General features: G+C 43.4%; 1 protein-coding gene across 2 annotated transcripts; it reads left to right on the top strand.

Moving 5' to 3' along the window:
- The first annotated feature begins 2112 nt into the window (after nucleotides 1–2112).
- LOC128789600 (potassium channel subfamily K member 16-like) lies at nucleotides 2113–12155 on the top strand. Of its 2 annotated transcripts, none has more exons than XM_053945752.1 (5): nucleotides 2113–2392; nucleotides 4406–4526; nucleotides 6244–6410; nucleotides 8000–8165; nucleotides 11217–12155. In XM_053945752.1, exons 1-5 carry the CDS (start codon nucleotides 2198–2200, stop codon nucleotides 11558–11560), a joined length of 993 nt encoding a protein of 330 aa, XP_053801727.1. In that variant the 5' UTR covers nucleotides 2113–2197; the 3' UTR covers nucleotides 11561–12155. The 2 variants fall into 2 exon arrangements, with proteins under 2 accessions (XP_053801727.1, XP_053801726.1); XM_053945751.1 differs by having other exon boundaries at nucleotides 7997–8165.
- The last annotated feature ends 1953 nt before the right edge of the window (nucleotides 12156–14108 follow it).

Below are 14108 nucleotides of genomic sequence, written 5' to 3'. Positions count from 1 at the left end.
AAGTATGAACAAGATGCTGTGTGATGGGGCACTCCTCTCACATTCAAACAATCAGTAGTGGTTATTAAAGATACACAGGCAGGTTATTAAAGATTCTTTGTATGAAGAAACAGACTGAGAAAAGTTGATGTGTATTCCGTGTTCCAGAGCTAGAGAAAAAACAAGGTCACCAAACTGCCTTGCAATCAAAGGTTTCTGGAGATGCAGGCACAAATAGCCCCTTTGGAGAGGGGCTTAGAGGGAAACCCAACTTAGTATATATATACAGGCTGGAGGAGACAGCATAAGAAAGATGAGGTTTCTTGGCATCTTACCCATACAAACAAACCACTGCAGCTGCCATCAATATCGAAATTCTCATGATCTTCCATGAGTTTCATGTTTTTTCTATGCACTTTCCCCTCAGATGAACTGAGGAAATAATCCACTTGTATTAACTTCATGCCTGTTGAGAATGATGAACACATGTTGCATTTGTACATGTAAAGGGCTTTATCTTATCTCATGGGGCTGGGAGACTGAGAGACACAAAAGGATGGAGCCATTGTTGTCCTTGTTTTGGAGCAATAATTTAAATCTGAGTAAGAAGCACACCTTTGACGTGTAACTTCAAAAGAAGTTAAAGGAAACACGGCACATCCTGTTTCAACAAACCCTTTTCCAGTAACCCTAAGGAAGATCTTCAAACATGTAAGGGTTTTGGAAGCTGCTTACCTTCATTCATAATCTTCCTGTTTTCCTCTAAGGTCAAACAGATTTGTATGTGAAAGGGCAACCTGCAGTTGTGAAGCCACGTGCCGCTTCTTGTTTACACCAGTTCTGCAAGGCTAATCCCAGAGTCTCTGCCTTTTCTTGGTATTTTCAAACTCAATAAAACCACAAAGTCTTGAAGAGCAGAATAGGTGGCACATTTTAAATGCTTTTTCAAAGGGTGACTTGCTTCAGTGTGCTCTCATTATTAAAATAGGGCATCTGCTGAAATAAAAAAGAAATTGTGCACAGAGCAAATGAAAATGCTGGGAAATATAAAGTCAAGAAAATTAATGAGTCTTAATAATGTCCATGGTGCAGCCAAGGTCAGACCTGTCTGCTGTCCGCTCCAAAATCAACATCTTCATTCAAGGGCTTCCCTCTCTCACAAATTCTTCTCAGTGGCACTCAAGTTCTTCTTGAAGCTAATGGGAACAAGCTCTGACAGTTATATAAATGACTTCTCAATGCATGAGAACCATCCTTCTGAAATCAGCAGAGGCTACATTGCTGTAGGCAACAGAGTCAAAGTCACTTAGATTGGAAAAGACCCTTAAGGTCATCGAGTCCAACCATTAACCCAGCACCGTCCACCACTAACCTCTGTCCATAAACACCATGTCTGATGATCTGAGAGGTCTTTTCCAAACAATTCTATGATTTTATGACTCCACGGATCTGATGGCATAGCTACTTTTTTATCCATCTAACTGTGCCCCCAGTACGAGTGTAATGTATTCCCTTGGATACACTGCAGAGGAATTGCTGGCAGAAGAACCTGTTCAGATTTGGCACATATGCAACCCACAGCCATTTGCCTGTGTGGCCAAGGTTTTGCTCTGGGCTGTTGAGGCTCTGCAGGGCTGCATGACCTTGCCCTGTGCTGCGAGCAGACAAGTGAAGCCCAAAAGATCAGTCCAGCTGCATTTCCCTGAGGCTGCTCCTGGACACAGGGCACGAAGGCGCTCCTGGGATCAGAGCCTTGCCCTGGAGTCCTGTTCTTGGACTCAGCCGGAGATACAGGAGGGCAAACAATGGTTTTCCAAGCAAACTCCCCTGTGGACCCCTTCCAAACTATCCTCACCTGTCCCTAGAGCCTTCTGAGCAGGAGATGGCCACCTGCCAGCTGCTCAAATCCTGACCCACTTTTCCTGAGAACTCAGCAAGGGAGAGTTTCACAGACAAGAGGAAATCCCTAAACAGCATGCAGCCCAGAGAATGGAAAGTTTTTTCTTGGGGGGGGGTTGGGTTTATTGTGGTTCCCCCCCGTCCCTTTCCAGCTTCCCAATGAATGCATCTGGCAGCACACTGTCCCTGCTAGTGAAGGATCCCAGCGGAAACCAGAGCTGGGAGGGCTCTTCCTGCCCGGGGGAGGCTTCCCAGGAGCGTGAGGGATTTACAACCCCACCTCTCGTTCCCCGTCCCCTGCAGAGTCGCCCTGAAGGCCATGTGCAGTGGCAGGCTGCAGACAGCTTTGCTGGTGGCCGGCTACTTTGTCTACCTGCTGGTGGGTGCTGCCGTGTTCCAGGCCCTGGAGAGGACTGCTGAGAAGCAGGAGAAAATGGCAGCTGCCCAGATGAAGGAGGCTTTTCTGCAGAACTTCACGCAGCTCACGGTGGCGGAGATGGAGCAGTTCATGAAGGTGAGTGGAAGTCCTTTCTCCCTCCCGTTTCCCCGTCAGATGTTGTTTCCTACTCATCCTTGCTGCACAGGTAACTCTCACTTGCTTTCCTTCTGATTGTGGTCACTTGGATGCTTCCAGCAAACCCCTCTCTGGTGTGAGCAGGCAGCTCACTCTGATGGGAAATACAGTTTGTGTAGCTGGACAAAACCTTGTGTGTGCTTGATATTAAAAATCCCCATCCCATAATCTCCTGGTTTTTTGGGTTTTTTTTTTTTTTGCCTCCTGTTGATTCTACATTTAGTGGGGCTGTGCTCTTACACAATGGGTGGCATGGCATGAAAAATGAGGCTGTCTGAAATGAATAGGTGTGGCTGCCACTTGGAACAGCGTCACAGATAGCACAAAGGAACAATAAGGAAATGTCTGAATGGGGGGAAAAAAAAACCCAAACAACTCCAAATAACTACAAGGAGGGTGGCATGATCAGAGTTTCGTTTTTGAGGATGCCACAGAAGTGGAACAGGCAGCCTGGCCAGGGGAAAACATTTCTGGTCATGGCACAGGAAGATGAAGATGAATATGGCTGTCTCTTAAACTTGGGTATTTTAGAGCTCTATCTGCTATAATGCAGGAGAAAATGAGGAGTTAAAGCCTTGCTGGAAGCATTTGCACGTGGAAAACTAGAAGAGCTCTTAATGGGCCACTTCACAGAATAAAGAAATGTGGGGAAGAACTGGTGTTTCTAATAGCAGAACCAGCAATTCAGCCCCTGTTTCACCCATGCATGCATCCTCTTCACCTTGTTTTTTATGGGTAGGGAAGAAGGTAAAAATAAAAAAAGAGAGAGCTTTTCAAGAAGGGAAGAAAAAAAAAAAAAAAAGATGAGCTTTTAAGACAAAGAAATCTTTGTGCAAGGGCTATGGAAATTATTTTTGTTAGCCTCAATTTTCTGAGACACCAGCAAAAAACATAGTGAAGGAAGAAGAAGGGAGGAAGATTTTGCTGGTGCAATTTATTCCAGCATGTGTCCTGCTTCTCAGTTGTTAATCTCAGTTGTTTCTGTACAAATCAACCTGTCTTCCAGATGTCCAGTCCAATGTTCTCTCTTTGCTAAAGACAGGGACAACTGGATACTGCTTGATTTTTAAATTTCCTTTTAACTTAAAAAAAAAAAAAAAAAAGAGTTAAAAAAATAACAGCACTTAGACTTAAAACCAAGGAAGGGTCTGAAAATGCATAAAGTGATAAATGATAGCACTGGAGAGGTGTGGAAGAAATATTTAGTCAAGCCTTGTGTGTGGCAGGGCAGTCTCAACTCAACCTAAACAATCTCTGACGGATGTTCCTCTAACCTCCTCTCAAAGGCAACTTTGCAAACATGTGTAAATGTGTAAATTTATCTATGTGTATTCATGCATACAGTTTGGAGAAGAATGTGTATGTCAGGCTTTGCAAATCAGTGGACTTTCTCTGAATTTAATTCTGTGACACGAATCAAAATACAGACTTGAAATTAAATTCTCAGTGTATCTCATGTGTACCCTGGCACAACTCACTGATGCACCACTGGGAGGGATCAGAGCCACTGCTCATACAGGTGGGTTATCAGATATTGGATTCACCACTGCCATCTCAACTGCAAGTCCAAATCCAGCAACCAGCCACCCCATCTCTTAAACCGGTGCTCTGCCACATCCTAATCACACACAGGATTGTGATTTTCCAGTCTACTTGGCTGAAAGAAACAAGGTCCTTGGTCACACTGAAAGAAACAATTTCTCTCCAAACACCCACTAGAGCAGTCAGCACAAACAGGGCAGAAGTTGAACACCCAAAACCACTGGATAAAACTACTGGATAATGGCTTCCCAGCCTTGGAGGTGAAGGTGTGAATAGTGTCAGACAATCTCTGAAGTGAGGTGAGTGGTACTCACAGGAGAGGAGCAGCAGTTGGCTGAACCTGCAATATTTTTGCAGCAAGCACTTGAGAAAAGCAGTCATGATGATACCAAACTTTGCTTTCTCTCCCAGAACCTGATTAAAGCCATTCAAAATGGAGTATACCCTGTTGGAAATGAGTCACAGTTTGAAGAGAGCAACTGGGATTTTAGCAACTCCTTCTTTTTTGCAGGCACCGTTGTCTCCACAATAGGTAGGTCTAATGCTTTTAATTTGTGTGTGTTTGTGTGTCAGTGATGCTTATTATGTCTGGTTATTAGGACATGAATGGATAATACTTTCCAGGATAAAAACTCCAGCCCTTTGTTGTCATGGGTGGCAAGCAGGCATGGACTTAGTCCTAAGACCTTCCCACTGCACATCTCTTGATGCTTTATTTTGGCTTGTCAAATATCAGTGGCCTTTCCTATTACTTCCCACTTGTTTCTTCTTTTCAAATCATCTGTTTTAATGTTCACTCTGCTGATATTTGTGGGTGGGAGATAAACTTCACTTTCCTGGTGTTTATTCCATTACTCTCAGGCTTTAAATCTGAGAGTGCTGTAAAACATAAAAAAAATCTAAGGAAAGAAGTGAATCCTGCTGGGGCCTGGGCACTGTCTCCATAACCTGTTTTGAGCTGTTAATCCATATATACAATTAGTAATGTGCCAGGAGGAAAAAAAAAATGGGCAGGGGTAAAGGCAAATGATGAGAATTTTACATTGCTGCTTCAAGTTGTTCTGACCTTTACAGGCCCTGCCTACCCCTACCTGCTTCATCCTTCTTTCAAATGTACATCCCAAAAAGTGCAGGCCTGCCAAACTTAGGGATAAAAGTCCATACTGTTGGCACCTGCTTCACAGTCATGCAGTGGAAGTCAAATCTGTGTTTTTACAGAGTGGTGCTGAGGCCTCACTCCCACCAGACCCTAAGCACATCTGATTTGTGAGTGTCACATGTCCCAAGGGCCCCAGCAGTGTCCCAGCATCATGGGAGCTGTGTAACTGCTGCCTGAGCCCACAGGGAGATCTCCTGCTGTAGAAGGGGAGGGTTCTGAGCCATCATTGAAATTGGAATATTTCTGCAACAGGGAGCACAAGACAGCTCATGCATTTGGGAATCTAGTAGCTTAAAAATCACTCAGTTGTTTTGTCTTTTCCCCCAAAGAAAACATTGCATTTTCCAAGTAATGGATGCCTTGACATGAACTGTGCATGGGAAATGCAGTTTTCCAGGGTCATTGGTAGCATAAGGACATGCACAAATTTCAGTATTCTTGCTCTCAGGGATGGACCTCATGGGGTCCAAGGGTCTTGAGACTAAAGGACATGTTTGGGGTTGTTCCACTACTTGGTAGGACCTTAAGGCAAATGGCTCTCTGGCATGAATAAATCAGCCACCAGCAAGGTCTGGGCTAATTAGCACCAATTATTCTAATGCACACTGCACAGCCTTGGGACTGGAGTCAGTATCTGGACATAGCAACTCACTGGGATGTAGCCAGGGAGGTCACTAACACACAGGCAGATCAACAAGAAGCTGGAGTTGGCTGCATGTGATCCTGACAGCTGGGACTCCAGCTCTGATGTCTTCCAGATCCTCAGACTTCTATTTTCTGACTTTCCATGTATTTGTCACAGGACAGAGCATGTTTCCCACAATTACTTCTTGATTGTGTTTTTTGTTCCCACTAAGGCTGTGTTGGGAACACACAGTGCTTCTGCATTCCTGCAGACATGCAGGGAGAGCCACTTCATCTGCTTACTGCCTTTTTCAGAGGAAAAAATAGTGCATTTGTGCTGAGAAACACTAGCCACACCTTTTAGGGTCAGAGCCAGGCTGGATTGGAGTAAGGGTGAATATGACTGTGAATTGCTGCATATCATATGCATGGAATATCTCCTCTGACCCATCTTTTTTTTTTATAGGCTATGGCACATTACATCCTAAAACTGCTGGGGGACAGATCTTTTGTGTGTTTTTTGCTCTTTTTGGAATCCCTCTGAACATTGTTTTTCTGCACCGTGTTGGCAAGATGCTCTCACTGCTCTGTAAAAAGCTGGGGAAATTCCTGTACGAGAAAGGAATGAGAAAGGTAATTGGTTTTGCCTACTTAGGCACAATTATGTGCTCATTTCTAGTGTTCTTCTCAAGTTCTATGCTGCCTTATCCTCCATTGTATTTGCTCTTGTGCTGGGTTAGATGTTGTTCTAGGGCAGGAAAAGAGCCATGCTTCACTTGCAGAGCTAAGCAGACATGTCAGCCATAGAGGAGATATTCAGACAAAGGGATGCATTCTGTCTTCCCACCTAGATGGCAGAAATCCAGCCCCCTTCAGCAATCAGTGGAGAGAGTGGCATTCCACCCCACTTCTTGAGACATTTATCTCAGGAGCCAACAGCCTAGGGAAGTGCATGCATCCCTTTAAAACCAGTAAGGGTGATTAAGCATCACCTTGAGGCAGCAAAAAGCAGGTGAGCTGTGCAAAGCTGTAAAAATTAGGTGAGGTGTAGAGGTTTCAATGGATTTTAACTCAATGCATAGTGTGTTACCCCTCCTAACTGATTACCCATTCCTTTAGTCTCCCCCCACCCTTAACTGTGAAAGGAAGCATCAGGCTGAAGTTGTCCATTTCAGCCTGGTTGCTGAAAGATGAGGAGACACCTGTAACAAGCTCCAGATAGGATGTTTTTTGTCTGGTTTATGCCCCAATTTATTTTCAGCTCCTCCCCTTCTCTCAGCACTGCTGAGGAAGTGAGAATAGCTTTTCTGTGTCTCCTACTGTAATTCTCTTTCAGGACAAGGTATGATTGCTACAGATTACCCTGTTCACATTGCTGAATTTCCTGTCATATATGGCAAACTTAAACAGAAGTTAAGGCTCAATCAGATACAGACTCAAGCATGTACACAATACATGAAGACATGAAAAGTTATCCAGCAGTTGCCATTAATTTCCAGGCAATCTGGATTTGGAAAATTCTGTACATAGAAAATATGTGTTTCTGGCTGATAAATCTCTACAAAGATTCTTCTTCTAGTCAAAGCTCCTTCATAGCTGCTGGGAAGTCACTGTCCAGGCTCTTCTTTATCAAGAGCTCATTAGTTTTTTGGTTTGGTTTGGTTTGGTTTGTTTTTTTTTTTGGGGGGGGGTTTTTTTGGTTTTTTTTTTTTTTTTTGTAGTGAGATATCCACTGGTTAGGAGCCTAGTTGTGGCATTGATGGAATGAGAAATAAAGTCAGTAATCAAGACTCTTGAAGACAGTACTGTCAGAAATAGAGCAATTATTTTTTATAAAAAAGACTATTTTCCCAGGCAAATCTGAATTTAGGTGCCAACCCTAATACCTAAAAATTAAAAATGAAGTTGTATGGTGATAAGTGGAAATGGTTTGACTCTGTTAATGTCATTAGATACTAATTCCTCCAATAGTCACAGTCATTGATACATTCAGGTAAAAGACTGCACCTTCCAAGGCCACAGTGGACATGCAACACCCATAACACCTGGCTTCCCCCTGCTTCTAAGCAAGACTAAGGTATTTCCAGAGGAAAAGCACTCATTAGAAATGCTTCAGATCCTCCTGATCCCAAACAGCCACCCACGCTGAATAACCACCATTATATATAGCTTATTTGTGTTTCAAATCATGATTATAATTGAGCTGGTTTATTTTTCAGAAGAAGATCAAATTTCTGACCCTTTTGTTCTTCCTGGCAACGGGGATCCTGGTTTTTCTGTGCTTGCCATCAGTCTTCTTCCAGATAACAGAGGGCTGGTCCTACAGTGAAGGAATTTACTTTGCATTTATCACCCTCAGCACCATTGGCTTCGGAGATTATGTTGTAGGTAAGGTTGATTCCAGAGGGAAAACACATCAAAACACCAGGATAATGACTGTAATTCCCATGGGTTGACTGAATCTACTGTAGAGACAAATCTGTCAAAAGTCTTTGCCTAGTGTTTGCCTTTCTGGGGGGAAATACTCACTTCTCTGGGGTTGTATGTGCTGATAAAAGCACAAAGTCATCAAAATATAAGGAAATGAGGTGCTTTGGGATGCAAAGAAAACAAGAATTTTGGTGAGGGAAGGGAAAGTGGAATTTTTATTATCAAGAGGGAGCAGTTTATGACAGCTGTACAAAACAAGGTTCTTATCACTGCTTTAGCCATCTCAGACTTATGTTTCACAGTGTAAAGAGAAGAAATAAATGATCATGTTTCAGAATATATGACTTCACACAACACACTAAGAGGTGGAAAGCCCAGTCATGGGAAACTGGGGAAATCTTCTCACACTATTAGAAGTGGCTTAAATATATACATCACTGCAAAAGTGGCCTTCTTTAGTCTCCTGAGTATCTCTGGAGGTTTTCTATCCTCACAAGCCAGAGCTTAGGATTTCCCCTGAAGAAACACTCTTTAAGCTGCACTCAAGCATGCTGGAATGCTCCTCAAAACATTTCCTTGGATCTGCTGGACAAAATACACTCTTCATGGAATAAGTTTCCAAAGGAACTGCAAAATAGTTACCAGGAGCAAAATCAGTGTCCACAGAAGAAGCAGAAAACTGAACTCCATGGAGAATCTAAGATTTCTCTACAACAACCTGTCCTGCCATCATCTTGCCAGCCTGAACTTCTCCTCAGCAGGGATATGCAAAGAAAACTCTAGCTAATACTTGCACCAGTGCTGTCCCCACAGAGGGTCTGGAAGCCTCACACACCTTTCTGAGGGACAGACATGCACCACACAACAAACCCGAGGCTCTCAAGCCTTGCAGAAATGCTAGACAGGCCTTGGAGCCTCTCTGTGAGTTGGAAGGATTTCTTACATAAGGCTGATGACTTTGGCAGAGGGAGCCCACAAACTTTTCCAGGCACTGATGTGTCACTGCTCACCATAATTTCTCTAAATCTATTCCTTGAAATAGTCTGCTGTACAGAATGGTGGGGAGGGGCTGGTGTCATGCAGGAGAAAACCTGAGCATCAAAATGTTGCATTATGTTTCCTTGTCCAAATCACAGGTGTGTTTTACAATAATGACAGCAAGTCACATCCTGAAAACCATGACTTCCATAGCACTTTCCTTCTCTGAAGCCATGTTGCTTTACAAATTCAATTAACTGTGTTCTAACTTTCTAATTGTTATTTAAAAATAACAATTAGATAGACCTCGTGGCTCTATGATTTCATCTTCATTAGGATGACTTAACTGGAGCTGAAATATTTTTCTGTGCCAGTATATCTCTTAATTGGCCTTAACAACAGTGATAAGATGTTGGTAAGTTTAATGCTTCACATCTTCACAATGAAATGAGCAGAATCAATGACTGCTCTGAGAATTATGCACTGAGAATTGTTTACAGATGATAAATGGCTTTGTACTGGCCAAGTGGAACAGAACAGAACAGATTTGCATTTTAGTAATTCAAAACTGGTTTGTAGCTGAGCCTGTTTGGGGCAGGGAGGCATGCTGGGAAGATGGGTCAGCCTGGGTTTAACTGTTGGGAATACATGTACATACAGGTGATACCTCTAGGGTGAAACTCCCTGGGGTTGTTAACTGAATATTCCCTGCTCAAGTCCAGTTTTGGGTTAACAATACAAAGCTATTACTTGTGGCTTTGCTAACCCTACATCATGAACTCCAGATAAGAGCAAACAAGGAGGTGCTTTGTACCAGGGCTGAGAATCCCTTTGCCAACTCATTGCCAGCAGCAGAAAAAGAAACAGCTGTTGGATTCCTGTACATGAGGACAAACCTGCCCACTGCTGCCCCATTTCCAGAGCTCTTGGATAACAAAGAACAAAAACCTTGCACATTAATCTATGCAGTACAGAGCACTGCAGGACTTGAAAAAGAGTTGCCAGGGCCCGGGCTCCTTCTGGGCAGGTTCACCACGAGGTGTGGTGGTTTCCCTGTCCATTCCTGTGTTATCCACTCTGTCAAGTCACTGGCAGTGACTTGGAGCACTCCATAAGCAATGTCACCAAGTGTTCCTGCAGATGCCAGGGCCACATCACCTGTAGCATGATGATAATATTGTGTGGGGCCAAGCAAATGCTCTCTGTGCGTTGGGAGCGGGTTGCTGGCATCTGAAGGATCCAACAAAATGACACATGCAGAACAGCAGGTGTGACGTCCTGGCTGATGCTAAGAGGATCAGACTGCATGAAATAACCTTTGGTCCACTGGTTTCCAACATAGAAACTTCTGCTCTTGGCATGTGTCAGTAAATTCTCATCAGTCATGTAGTTTTTCAAATGGAGGAAGCTCCTGAAGCCATTCAAAAGTGAGGTAGGAATTGCAGCTACTCTCTTTGTGAGATCGCAGGTACCTGTAATTTAAAGGAAATATTAATTAGGTTATAATCACACTCTATAGAAATACAGGGAATTACAACTACCCAGATAATAATGGTTGTGTGGTTATAGTGTGCTCTGCTTTTTGTGCTTTGGGAGTTTGGGTGCAATTCCAAGATAATACAATACAATTTAACACTACTTCCCACATAATTTCATTTACCTGTACGTGCAGCAGTTGAACTGGAAGTGATATGCAGTAAGGGGGAAAAAATAACCTGCTCTGATGGTAATTCACCTCAGTCACAGAATCATAAAATCACACAATGATTCACTTCTATTCTAGTGTGTCATTTGACAGGCCAGCATATTTGTATCATGTTTATTGCATGTATCAGTTCATTACAACAATAAGAGAATTACCCAGCCTTAACCTAATGCTGTGGAGCTGAGAGTCTCCATGACAGCAAAAAAGTCACTTTAAAGTCCTCAATATAAAACATACTGATGAATTCATTAGGCTATTCCATGTTACACTGGCAAGGCAATTTTAACTTTTTAATTTTCTCCTTCTTTCTCCCCCCTTATCTTCAGGCAAACAGTCTGACAGGAAATACTTTTCCTACTATCGAGTGCTTGTGGCCATTTGGATTCTTTTTGGCCTTGCCTGGATTGCTCTGCTATTTAATTTATTGACAACAGTACTAGAAGATACTGAAAAAATAATAGTCAAGGATCTCCAGCAAATTGGAAAGGTGAGTAAGGACAATGTAGGAAGCCAGCAAAGAAGATGCTGGCCTGTTCAATTTATTCCAGAAGAAGAACCACTACCACCACGTGCTGGAGGGGATGCAATGAAAATGGAGTCATTAACAGCAGATTCTGAACACACAAAAAATGAAAAAAAGTGTTTTCTAATAGCAAAACTCTTGCCATAACGTGATGAGAATTGAATTCTTCATTGGAGAATTGCTAGTTAATTATTCTAAAGAAATTCCCATAGAAATAAAATTTCTCCTACCTTTTGCTGAGATATGACCTTTTAGAACTCAAAAGAACTCAAGACTTACAGTTACACAAAGCCTGGATATTAATGGTAGGAAATTTGCTCCTCAGTTTGCAGCTAGGTTGTGCTAACAGCCTGAGAACTTGCTTTGCAAGGTGTTTTTAAGGTGCTTTCACAAAAATGCAGAGGAGGGGCATGGAAGAGCTTGCTGGTTCTGTTTGGATTTTGCAGCTTGCAAGAAATCCTGTCTCTTCCAGGAACTGACATGCACAAGCTTTTCTGGCACTGCATAGCACTTTTGGAAGAAGAAATAAGGGTATATAACTTAATAGATGCCTGACTTGAGCTATCATATTGGATAGGGTGCTGTGGTCTGAAAGACATGCTTAAATGACAAGACCTGAGCTCAGTTCAGAGACACTAGAAGCATCTAATGGACAGGGATATGAAAAGGTTAGCATGTTAGAAATGATTGATTCTACCTCTTCCTCTTTTATACTAAGATGAATAAAGGCAATTTCAGCTTTTATCCCTGTGGCTCTGAAAAACCTTTCTGATGGTGTTTATAAAAAATGCATCAACCTATGTTTTTAATTCAGTTTTTATAAAAATTTTATTCTGTAAGTTTTTCATAAGAAGAGAGACTAGTTTGAAGGGAGAAGTCCTTGCTGCTATGTTTTGATTCCATATGAACTATGAAGGCATTTAGCAATTATTCTCTGATGCTGTTGCTTTCCAAGGGTGAGTGGTGTCTAAACCTTCAACCAGGTGAAAAAAAAAGGGATGTCAGATCTGGGCATGGTTTTTCAGACATGCTGTCTGGCCTGCAGGCCACTTCTGGGTGAAGACTCTGACCTTCAAAGGGTTTATTATGTGTCACAAGCTTTCTTTATGCCAAAAATGCATGAAAACCCAACCCTGAAGAGCTGGCAAAGCAGCTGGGGTAGACACAGTCATAGAGGTGAAACATCCCACGTGTGTTTAAGGTCACACCAAAAGTCAGTCCAGCACAACACCTTCTCTGACCATGCCTCATGTGTCCCCCAGCAGTGCAAGGATCAGGCAGCTCTGCCATGCCCCAGCACAGGGGCCAAGCCCTCTGCCAGAAGCTGGTGGCACAAGGCTGCCCGTGCAGGAGATGGGGTCTGGACATCAAAACCCATGAACTTGCCCAAATGCTGAACTCACAGGACCCCTCAAGGCCATCCAGGGCTTTAGTGCACCAAGTCCCTCACTCTGACAGTGCTGAACCTGTCACTTGACAGGTTCCTATGAGCCCCTCAAGCTCCTGTTTTGTCAGACTCAATAACTGTTTTTTGCTCACCCTCTGGGTGTTATTTACAGCATGACCAGCCCATGCCAGAGTTATTCCTGTTTGAAAGGGAGAATAAATTACAGCTATAAAGCAATTTCAGGTCATAAAGATGCAGTCAGCCTTGAAGCTGGATTCATAACTATCTCAGTCAAACAGAGCCATGCTTCTTGCCAAAGCAATTCTGCTGGTTCAAGATCTGGCATGTAGACCTGGCCAAACATGTACTTTCTTTCTCTCCAGAAATTATTTTCCAGTGTTAATCTCAAGGCTGACTTCTCACCTCATATGTCTCACTGTCAGTAAATGTTTCTGAGGCAGCAGGAGCAAAACCTGACTGAAATCAAGGAAGGGTAGCAGGGGTGTCAGAGGACAAGACAACACCAAGCCAGGCAGAGAAGGCAGCTGGATGCTCCCAGGCAGGAATCTCTTCACCTCTCTGTTTTCCCCTCTCACTGAGCATTAACCCACATTATTATTTTCCAGGCATGAGTCTATTCTCTTTTTTTTTCCCCCAGCCCTTCCTAGAGGGATCATTAACCCCACTCCCAATCTAGTGTAAGGACTGTCAGGGCTGGTTTAGGGGTTTATGATGGTCCTGCCTTGGGATGCAATAGCCATTTTTCACAGCCTCTCATTATTCCTTCCATGCCAGTTCCTGGTGTCGGGAATGGAGAGTTTCTTCAGCTTCTTCCCACTATTCCCTGTTGTGACAAATAACACAACTCAGCCCTGGAGCAGGCTGCAGATGTCCCATTGTAACACAGAGTAACCAAAGATGCATTTTTTAGACATTTCAGGAAGGACAAGAGAGACATCCCATGGCCTCTGACTGTAAACAGCCAGCACAGAGCCAGGCAGTGGCTCTTGGAGCAAAATAGGGCAAATTCTTGTTCCTTTGCCTTGGTGGGTGTTCTACAATGAGCCTTGAAACCCAAGCACTTCCCACTTCCAGGAGTCCATCTGTCCTGTGTAGTTACTGCCATAGCGTGCAGGCATTTTAACTCATTCATCCTGCCATGCTCCAGGGTAAGGATGTGGCCCAGAGGGACTAGAAAGGCAACCAAGGCCAGAGGATCTGGGAAACATTAGCCAGAAATGGCCATCGTGGGGCTGGCCACCTTCAGGCAGCAAGAACTGAGGTGTCCCTTCAACTGTAGATGCCAGC

This window comes from Vidua chalybeata, chromosome 6, assembly GCF_026979565.1.
Source record: "Vidua chalybeata isolate OUT-0048 chromosome 6, bVidCha1 merged haplotype, whole genome shotgun sequence".
Taxonomy (NCBI): domain Eukaryota; kingdom Metazoa; phylum Chordata; class Aves; order Passeriformes; family Viduidae; genus Vidua; species Vidua chalybeata.
This window is presented reverse-complemented; position numbering and strand designations above follow the sequence as displayed.